The sequence below is a fragment of the Mytilus edulis genome, chromosome 7 (assembly GCF_963676685.1).
Source record: "Mytilus edulis chromosome 7, xbMytEdul2.2, whole genome shotgun sequence".
NCBI lineage: Eukaryota > Metazoa > Mollusca > Bivalvia > Mytilida > Mytilidae > Mytilus > Mytilus edulis.
The window spans coordinates 29,143,059-29,154,725 of NC_092350.1; the positions used below are offsets into that span (position 1 = coordinate 29,143,059).

Genomic DNA, 11,667 nt, shown 5'->3' on the forward strand with positions numbered 1-11,667 from the left:
TTCATCCATGCTGAAAGCTGAAAGACAACTTTAAGCGTAACTTAAAATCCACCATATAGTGTGTTGTTGATAATTTGTATACTTACATATTGTAATTGTTGATTATAAATGTGTGGTCTTCTTAATAATATTATTGCTGGTTTAACTGTTGTTCTTCTACAATAGTTTAGTAGAATCTTCTACAGATTGAACAGTTTCATATGATGAAAGTTTAAGTTACTACATATGCAAATTAATAGTTATGATTATATTTTTTTCATCTCTGGTTAAACAAAAGCTCATGAAAAAAATATTATGTCATGTTTTTCCTACTGTCATTGACATCACTAGTTGTCTAATTTTAGCATAAAATTATGTTCTCCCATGCTGTATTATGGTAATCTGTATGCTTTATTTTCTAAACTGATGCCATACCTTCAATGTTTCTTTTCAGTCTTGATCCAAATAAAATGATGCAAGGCTTAAGAGTGTTGGCCGGACAACAAGCACCAGAAGGTGCTTATCTAGACTTTTTTAAAGCTGTTAAGGAAACAGAGGTATTAATATCTATCGTTTCTTAATTTTCAAAATTATATAGACAATAACTGTTTAGTGTCTTTAAATATCAGCTGTATTTGTACGAGGCTAGGAAACAAGCTTAAGGTGTATGCGAGCTTTTAGCGAGCTACTACACCTGTTTCGAGCCGAGTACAAATACAGCTGATATTTAAAGACACTAAACAGTTATTGTCTTTATCCTGCAATTAATTCTGTATATTATTTGTGTTTTAAAAGACACAAAACACATGTTTTGCATATATTTTCGATTTGAAATCCCCTGAGGCCCGTGTAGTAATACGACACAGTAATCACACATTCAGCTGAAGACGGGTTCGCAAAAAAAGAATCTCGAATGGTCAACAATAAAATATCGCTCAAGGTAAATAATTATCTCTTTTAACATAACAACCAATGTCAACAGTAATAACAAATAACAAAACATTGTCCAATTTGAAGCAGGAGTGTACGACTTGTCCTATGCTTCAGACTCGACATTCATTAAACATGCATGCTGAAATTGACATGGTTGTTTTTGTAACACAATCATACACATTCAAGTTTTGAAATCGATAGTTGTCATCGTAGAAAAGACTGCTATTCATGTGTATGTATGTTATCAAAAAATTGGTGTGATTCGTATTGCTTTAAAGAAATGTTTGAAATCAAACAGAACGTATAAAAGTAACCGTTAATTCGCAATTATTCTGAGGTCACGCAGGTTCAAACAATACTCAGTCCGGTATATGTAGTATACAGATACAGCATACCGATATCTGTAGGGCTGTATATGTATAGTAGAACACCCAATTGCAGGATAAATAGAATTAATTTCACCTAAATCAACACTTTGCCTTTGCCTTTATGTTTCGTGATTGATAAAATGGTTTTTCTTGAAATGATGGCAGCTTAAGTAAAGATTCAATTATGCTGCCATGTCTTTTTTTAGTTTGTTCTGTGATTGCTTACAAGCGATGTCATTTAAATTAAACCAGAGATGTGTTTCAACGTTGATGACATATCCCGTACGAAATAATAAGGCGTATTACACCAGGCTAAAGTGGTATTTCGTATCTAGGCGTTATTACACAGGATTTTTTTTTATCCCATACAGGTGTAGAAAAGCTGGCGGTAATTGAAATAATTATGAAGCAAGCCGTAAATTTTCTTATGGATTGGTAGGGCGTTGATCAAACTACCCATAATGCTTTGTTTAAAGGATCATAGGATTTTTTCTGAAATTTGGCTCTCTGTTTGCAGTTTGCAAAAGTTGGACATGTGGCAGCTTGATACAATGTATATTCAGGAAATACTTCGCTTTTTTGTGCTTTTTTGGAATAATTTGAAATTGGAATTATTAAATTTATGTGAGTTACTAAGTTGTTAAGGTAGATGGGGTGTCTAAATTATAATCCATAGAATCTTTTAATAATTTGCCAAAATGTAGTTCATATCCTGCTTGTTTAAAAACATTAGTAAAAAGAATGGGTCACCGGACTTATTTTCACGCTACAGGTTGTTCAAAATTGTCAAGATTTTGTATAGATTATGCATGGAAAACCCATTTTTCCGTCATAAAACGCAAACCACACCATAGAATTTTGAGATAAAATATGAGAAGATAGCTTCAATATTATGCTTTCAGATAAGAAAAAGAAAAATGGGGTCACCGGACTCGTTTTCTTGATACATGTAAAAATGGGTAAATTCCTAACACATTCTATTGTAAAAGTAACACTATCTGGATTATCTGCCCTTGTATTTGAGTTGCCTCCCCTTATTTGACAAAGTTGGAAAAAAATGAATCAAACAAAATAATTCTTATTTTTGTAAAATACAATCATAAATATGATCAAACATGGCATTTTCTATATTATAATGAAAATTCTTACACATGAATTACCTACTACTATAAAAATTTGCACATTTCATCAAAGATCTAGACCTTGTTTTCTAGTATTTCAAAATCCAAGATGGAGGAAGACACCCTATCTACCTTAAGTTTATATTTTCAACAGTAATTTTGAGTCCAGAAACCTTCGTCCTTGTGTGATAACATAAGAATCTTTCCCACTTAAGTGAAATTGCAGCATCATCATTGATTTTTGAGTTCAAATGACATATTTTACTTATTAAAACAACTCAACCAAATAGCTTGTTAATATCAAGAAAAAATATTTGTCATAATTCTTATTAATACTCACACTTTTTTGAGCCAGTGTCTGTCTAATATGTATTTGTTGATATAGCTTCTTCAATGGTTAATATTTCATGTTTTATGGCAAACAATTAGAAATTTAAGCATATGGTTTATGTACTAGTAATTTTGGGGGGCTTTTATAGCTTGCTATTCAGTGTGAGCCAAGGCTCCATGTTGAAGACCGTACGTTGACCTATAATGGTTTACTTTTATAATTGTGACTTGAATGGAGAGTGGTTTCGTGAGCACTCGTACCACAACTTCCTATATCTATAGTCTATAGTCATTACACGTTAGTATCAAATACACAGCTAGGGTAGTACACTGATTTAAATCAAAGGTGTTATTATAAAAGGATGCTTACGCCTGGTTGTTTATTGACCAGGCGTATTCTTTTAAACATAACGCCTTGTTTCCACCTCAGATACGCTTAGTACATGTAAGAAAGCTGACATATTTTCTGATCACTGGTTCTGAGGGTACCTTGAATTAATGTCCGTTAATGCACAGTACAGTTGTAATAATAATAATAAATAAAATTCTTGATTTAACGAGGGTAACACAATTAACAATTACATATTTATCTCCCATGAGGCATTCAAAAACTATTAATACATATAGAAAACGGAAAACAATACATACAAAATAAAATACATAATACAGTTAAATATAGCAGCTTAAATATTGAATAAATACATATGCATTTAGTAGAAGAAGAAAAAATACATAAGTTTCGTGCATCTTTATTCTGTTCAATTAGAAAATAGTTTGAACAGTTGGTCTTAAATGTAGCTAAATTATCTATTTCTTAAATATCTTTTGGTAAATTATTCCAGGTAATAAGACCAGAATATTTAATTATTTGGTTTTTTTTAAAATCAGAATTAGGTCTTGGTTCATGAAGAAGTCCTGACGTTGTCGACCTCAGACAATAATTATAAAGATCAGCACAAGCAGTAAATTCATACATTTAAACATTAAAACAGCTTGAAAATAGTGTATCCTCGAAAATAAAGTGTATCCTCGAAAATAAAGTCATCCATGCAAGTTTGTAAATATGTACAAATCATAAACATATAATATATGAAAAATATGAATACACCTGACAAACAGTAAGTTGACTTGGTATAAATATTTGTTTTATAATTGTTTGGACAATATGTAGACTGAGACCGAGATCAGAATATGCTGACGTATCATTTGAATCTTGAACCTGTTTAATATGAGATTTCCTTAAATGAAAAAAAAAAACAGGTATACTTCAATTCTTTCTGAAGACATGTTTGAGTTGTTGCTATATTTTCCTAACCAAGTGCAGCTTAAATAAAAGAATCTTTTTTAAATTATTAAGACATACATTCAGATTGATTATAGTTATAAGGGGTTATGATTCTATCTAATCATGCAAATGATGAATTGCAAAGTTCTAAAGAATGCAGTCAGGTGAAATTAAAAAAAAAGTGGAATATGAAATTGATACTGTCAATTAGAAGAGCATAAATCAAAGAAGGAAAACAGACATAAAAGGTTGATAGGTTACGGTACTGCTTTAGGAGAAACTTTTAAAATTTGTATAAAAAAAATAGGTTCAATTTTTTAGCCTATTCTAAACACAATGCACAAAAAAATGAAACATTTGTTTTAGAATATACTTTTATACATTACAGAATCAAAAGAAAAGTCAAAACTTTAGAGAGACTCATATTCCTGAAAGTGACAAGAAGACTGGTCCTAGGTCTTTATTTAAAGCCCTAGGTAAAAACAATCCTGCAACGATTCCATTTGCTTGTATAGCTGGCCATCTTAATCATGTTATTGGAGGTAAGAAGCAGCTATTGTATTACATCGCCACTGTATAGTTTTTGTTTGTGATGAAGCGGTCTTAACCAAACATCAACCAATCTATCAGTAGGATGTGAAATTGTTATACATATTATCTTTTAAAAAGGTTTTGTAAGCGAGTTGCTATTTTTTTTTTTCTTTTTCAGTCATAGCATTGTCAGTTTGTTTTCGACTTATGAGAGCTTATGCTCCTTTTATATCGGCATATAATGCAATAAGAACTTATCATAAAAAAAAACTATTGACCAAATGCAAGTTGACAATAAGTATTTGAGAAGCTATGTTTAAGTCCATTTTAGAAAGCACGACTGACTAAACATACGGCACTTGAACAAATGTACATATATGCAAGGTAATGTAAACTAATGTGTTTTTCTGTATACCTTTGTCCAACTTAGGTGATACCAGAATAAAATGATATACTTAATAACAAAGTTTCAAAATGGGTTACTATGTTTTTCATTCATCTTAAACGTCTGTTCCTCCAGTATGTCAATGGTGCTTTCGTCAGTCCATAATTTCGTTTTTCTTAAACTATGTTATATTTGATGTGTCAGACACCTAATTCAGGTTTTCAGATACTTTTGGGATATGCTAATTCGTAGAACGACAATGCGTTTATTCTTGGCATCTTCTTTTTGTATATGTTTCACTTACATGGTAAGGATCTCTAAAATGCTTCAAGTTAAAATTTAATTCAACTGTAGTAGTTTTTTTGGTTTTTCAATGTTAATAATGACGACCTAATCGTAACCTGAAAAGTTTGTACATTCAGATTTATATATGAAATATCTGTATTTGATATTAGAGTATAGTAATAGATTAATTCTATTTATTTTTTTGCATAGCCTTGAAAAGAGATATGACCGAGAAACTTCCATTGAGTTGAAATAGCATGGATAATCTGTTTATTGATATTTTCGTATGTAACTTAAACAAGTTTGGCTCGTCAGGTCATCAAGTTCATACTATTCTCGGCTGTAGAAAATACACACTACAATTAAAGAAACGAATGAGAAAAGGGCTATATTTACAAATTCAAGAAGAATACATAGGTCATAACAACCATTGTCTAATTATGAAAAAAAAAGTTGTTTAGGCTCAGAAACAGGTTGTATGAGAGGCTTTGTTGACTATTTCAGGTCGATTGAAAAAATAATCAATATTTCAAGACAATAAATGATAATTCTGTCACTCTACTGCCATTCTTAGCATTGTTTTCTACGCATAATTTAAATATCCATTTGGCTATATGCCTCACTCTTATAAATTATTCAAAATAAACTAGATAGGGGACCCATTAATTTTCAATTTCAAGAAGACAACAAAAAGAAAATACCAAGAACCTACATGTTTATTCTTTACGGACGTCAAGAATAAAACTCTACGAAAATACATTGTCAATATCGTAACATATGGTCAGTAACTGTATTCATAAATGCAAATTTGGACAATGCAGTCTGACTCAGTCACTAGCTTGTCAACACAGAGGTTGTAAGTTCGAGTCAAGCACGTGGCAGATTACCTAAATTTCAGTATTAACTGACTAGGATTATTAGTTTCCCCATCCAAGTTCGGTCGTTATCCCCAGGCACTCCGGTTTCATCCACCAATAAAAACTGACCGCCATGAAATAGCGCTATATATAGTGCTGATAGTGGCAAAAACACCAACCATTCAATTAATCTTTAATGTCATTTTTATCAACTCAGTAGATGCCATGAGAACAAATATATCTTGATCTAAATGAAATGCTGTCTTTTCACACTACCAATAAAGGTTTTTTTAATATTATTTACCCTGTATACATATTTTTTCTGTTCGATAGAAGAAACTGTAAAATATTGAAAAATGAGTGTTTTTTAGTATATATATATATATATTGTATTTGCATCCATGTGCAGATCAATCGATTACAAGGATGTTGAGTGGAAGGACCAGGGTTCAGAGGTGGCGTAAAAATCAACCATTTACAGTTGGTAAAGGGTTAACTAATGATGGAATAAAGTTGCTGGGCAATAAACTGGCAGCTATGACTATTGCTGACCTAGAAAGTATGCTAGAGATGAAAAATGTTGATCCATTAGAAGTCTTGAAACTTACAAATGACGTTAGAGATTTAGCAAAAGCTTTGGTAATAATGGTTAAACTGAATCAAAACTTATTAATAGTTTAATATAAAGGAGTTGTACATGTGATAGGGTGACAAGAGACTTGCTGTTCATTGTTAAAAAATAGACATTGCGAACAGTTGATGTCTTTATCTTGCCAAAAACATTAGACAAAGTAAATATTGACATTGACAAAATCGATGTTCGATAAATGAAATCGATATCAAAATTTATAAAACGTTGGCCTCGGAGGATAGATATCAGCATAATCATAACATAAGTTTTTAAGCGAAATAAATAAAACTACTGCCATGTGAAAAACATGAAATTGAATGCATAAGTAATGCAATGCCTGGTTTAGTTCCTTTAATGTAAAATTGTTACCTGTATTGTCAGTCTTCATCGTTATCGTAATCTGATAAAAGTGAAATATTTTCTACCAGAATATTATGTCATGACTTTCTCCTGTAATATTTTTTTCCATATTTTACTTGCAGCTGTCAGAATTAATTTCAAAAATCCTAGATGGAGATGGAAATGAGTTTAAATCCTTTGATTTTACTCTGGATGGAGATTTCTCTTTGCCTAGAAAGCAGGTCACTTTTTTTAGTATAGATGTTTCTATTCCGTTTGGGCTGGGATTTTTAAATTTGGGTAAGTATTTTTTTAATTACAAACCAGTAACACAATAGTGACTTGTATATTTATTTATTCTTTTACGATTTAGTCGAAATGTTCATATATACTGTGCTTAACATGAGAAACACAACCTTTCTTTCTGGTAGAAAATTGTTCATATTATACAAAAACGTATAACAAGAATACCGATATCCGCGGTAGAAGCTTATGTTCAATAAACCTGAAAGATCAAACGTAATTAAACAAAAATGTTGGTGTAGTTAAAAGTTAACTTTACAAAGACGCTGACAAAAATGTTGGTGTAGTTGATATTAAATTTTACAAAACGCTAGCAAAAATGTTGGTGTAAAAGATAGTACATTTGAATGAGACTTAGATCTTTGATTAGTTATTATTTTTTTTTAACATTGACAAATTATTTTTTTTGTGAAATTAAAATTAACAATGTAATAAACTATATATTTCCCTACGCATTCACAATTTGTTTATGATCCGACGTTATCGACAACGTCTTGAAACGCCTACCAAAAGAATAAAAAAAAATCACGTCTATTTCACGTGTGACCTTAACGGTTTAATTTCACAGGGGAATCAATGTAATTCCTTGCAACCAATGTAATGATTTGCAATAATACAGAATAAAATAGCTTGGCCTATGAAAGGGTTCAATTAGGCCATATTAACATATTGAAACATATTGAAAAGTGTAAAACCGGCATCATTAACTTCAAAAAGGAAGATGCTCACAACCTAAAATGTGTATATCTACAAAACTGCTTTTGTAACAAACAACAAGTATAGACATGATATAGATAAACATCTGATAAATATCCAAATATAAAAAAACCTTATGATGACGAATGGGTTTGGAGTAAACATTTTCTCATTTTGAAATATTAAAACAATATATACATTATACATATCATACATTTTACTAGTAGCAACCTTTCAGTCTACAACAGTCAGACGCTATCACGATATACCGTGTTAAGTCCGTTCAGTCATTTCTAGATAAACAAGACAGATTCTGTTTAAGATCTGTTAAGACGGTCTCAGACGAATTCAGACCATACCTAAAAAATGACTTTCAGATTTGTCTTTGTAAGACTTATCTCCCTTTTCACTGTTTATCCAATGTGTGCATCTCCTTCGTATCAAAAACAGATATCGGCAAATTTCTTTTTACAAATTGTTGGTTACATTCTCAGAATTTTTTTAATAATTTGGATCGAAGCAATTCGATGAAGCTTTATAGAAGTTATCTTCCTTCACCAAAAAAATCTGGTCAGTATGTTCTTTTAACTCATAAACCGTTAACCGTATAAGCCTGGAATGTTTTTATATGAGGTTCATATGTCCTAACTTAGATAATGAGGTCAAGGTCAAAGGTCAAGGTTAAATTTACGATTTTGACTTTTCCTTGTTTTGGCATTTTCACGGACACGTTAGAAGATATATATAAAAAAACAAGTGCAAAATGTTTGCTCTATTGTAATAATATGTTGCATTGGTCAGAAACAGTCAAATGACATATAATGGGAGTTAGTGCCCTTAAAATGTCTAATAATAAGGTTAATTGATTATTACTTCAACCTGATTCATTATAAAGCCATATGACCTGTAAAAAAAGTTGGGTAACATATGACCTAAAAAATATAACCGGAAGTTGCTTAGCTCAATCAAAAGACATACTAACAGTTTACAGTGACTTCCCTTTTCTTTTTCAGTTTATGGCATAAAATCTACAAAACGCATATTTTATCTGTATCAGAAATATTGGTTAATATTTAAAGTATTTCAGGAACAAACAAAACATGAAAAAATGAAGCCTTGTTTTTTCTAGAACTCAAAAACATACCAATCTTTAGTTGAGTAATCAATTGATTCAGCTGCATGCTCCAGCAGGTGTAACTGACCATAACTAAATTATGTTCATTTCCATTGAACATTTCTATTCATTGAATTCAAATGCCCAAGTGATTTATTTATCTTTTTGTCATCTCATAATTGATGATCAATGTTTGAATTGGCAAACAAAGGAATTGTTTTGTTGTGAGTTGAGCACCAAACTAGATTTGATACTAGCTTGATTTTTTAATTAAAATTAAAATTTGGAGTTAAGTATGACGTCCATTATCACTGAACTAGTATAGATATTTGTTCAGGGTCCAGCTGAAGGACGCCTCCGGGTACGGGAATTTCTCTCCGCATTGAAGACCTATTGGTGACCTTCTGTTGTTGTGTGTTCTATGGTCGGACACATTCCTCATTTCCATTCTCAATTTTATTTGCATCATAAATATGCGTTATCATATGTAGAACGTGCGCTTTTGTAGATTTTATACTATTAATTGAAAAGAAAAAGGCAGTGTCTGCGGGTACGAATAGCCAAATTGTCGTTCGTAGGCTATGCGTACCCGCATCTGGGTTTGGAATTTTATTCAAATATGAACTTTATCTACCCTTATTTTAATGAAAATCAGACTTCAAATGCATTCTTACATAGAATTGAAAATGGAATTGCGAAATAAGTCAAAAGGACAACAACCAACATTACATTTGTATGTTGCAGTGTAAGACAAATGGTCCATGGAGCCTCTTTCACATTCATTTTACCTAAACTCTTAAAGAGTTGGTCATATTTTATAGACCTTGTGATTTCTGTTTCCCTTTTGTCTGTTTGTGCGTCTGTTTTTCTAACAAAAACTTCCCGTCATACTCATTTCTGGTACAAAAGAATAGAATGACTTTATTTTTGCAGCTTGATAGGGTGATCTATTTTAAAATTTGAGAACTTGGCGGATCTATCAGTCATCAACTTTCTTTTGCTGGTACATAATTTTTCAATTTGTTGAATCAACTTAATTTTTCTGTCATTCATACTTTAGAATACATTGCGACCACACAGGGTGACGTGTGAGCTTTTGAGATCTGCGGGACACATTATTCTAGTTTTTAGTAATTTTAAATTCGAATTGGTGTACGCACTACAACACACGATTTTAAGGAAAATTTGGTTTACCCCCCACTCTTATTGTCGTTGCTATTTTGCATTCCCCTTGTCCTTTTGTTATTTTTTCCTCCGTCCGATCCTTCATCCGATAAATCTGTCACACTTTAAATGCCCCCGCAGCGACGTAGGGGGCATTAAGTTTTACTCTAGTATGTTGGTCCTTACCTACGTCCCAAATATTTTTTCCGGTCTCTTACTTTTGCCTGAACTAAATGTATAAAACTTATACACAATAAAATTGAGAATGGAAATTGGAAATGTGTCAAAGAGACAACAACCCGACCATAGAAAAAACAACAGCATAAGGTCACCAACAGGTCTTCAGTGTAACGAGATGTAACAACAATGCTTATTAGTAATACCATAAAACAAGGTCAAGTTGAAATTTGAGTGGCGTTACTTTTACCGTTCTCGAGTTGTGTATGTCCGGTAATAACGTCATATACAAGCGAAGATTCATCTTTTTCACAAAAAAATCATTCTCCATTACAGTTAGTTAATTCTAAACACAATGACAGAGAGACTACATTAATTCAGCTTGTCCAATCTTTGTATGCCCCACCTACGATAGTAGAGAAGCATTATGTTTTCTGGTCTGTGGCTCCGTTCGTCCGTCCGTCCTTTCGTCTGTGCGTCCGTTCAATTAAAGGTTTTGGTCAAGGTAGTTTTTGATGAAGCTGAAGTTCAATCAACTTGAAACTTAGTACACTTGTTGCTTATGATATAATCTTTCTACTTTTACAGCCAAATTAGACTTTTGACTCCAATTTCACGGTCCACTGAACATAGAAAATGAAAGTGGGAGTTTCAGGTTAAAGTTTTTGGTCAAGGTAGTTTTTGATGAAATTGAAGTCCAATCAACTTGAAACTTAGTACATATGTTCCCTATAGTATAATCTTTCTAATTTTAATGTCAAATCAGATTATCACCCAATTTCACGGTCCATAGAACATGGAAAAGGATAGTGCGAGTGCCGCATCCGTGTACTTTGGACACATTCTTGTTCCTCAAATATTCTGTCAAAATTATCTGACTACTACTGAACAAAATAAATCAAAGTTATACCGGCCAATGAATATTTTCAATCTTTCTGATGTAAACTCCCTTTTTGCTGCGACTTAATTTTTTTCAAAATGTTGTCAAACTTTTTCCACGTATTACTAAACAGATTTTGGATAGCAGCTTGATAATAATGAGTTGTAATGTGTGACCTCTTTTTCGGTATGGATGACACCAACTTTACTTACCTATACCGTTTAATTTTTCAATATATTGAATTAAGTAGCAACTATCATGACTCTTTTACGCTTTTGGATTGGAATAA

General features: G+C 31.9%; 1 protein-coding gene across 1 annotated transcript in view; it reads left to right on the forward strand.

The window, feature by feature from the left end:
* Window positions 1–5,468, forward strand: part of LOC139483068 (uncharacterized) — a 115,471-nt gene extending 110,003 nt beyond the window's left edge. The window contains exons 55-57 of the mRNA XM_071267096.1: window positions 434–536; window positions 4,405–4,558; window positions 5,428–5,468. Coding sequence (XP_071123197.1) covers window positions 434–536; window positions 4,405–4,558; window positions 5,428–5,468 — 298 coding nt within the window. The remainder of the gene's footprint in view (window positions 1–433; window positions 537–4,404; window positions 4,559–5,427) is intronic.
* The last annotated feature ends 6,199 nt before the right edge of the window (window positions 5,469–11,667 follow it).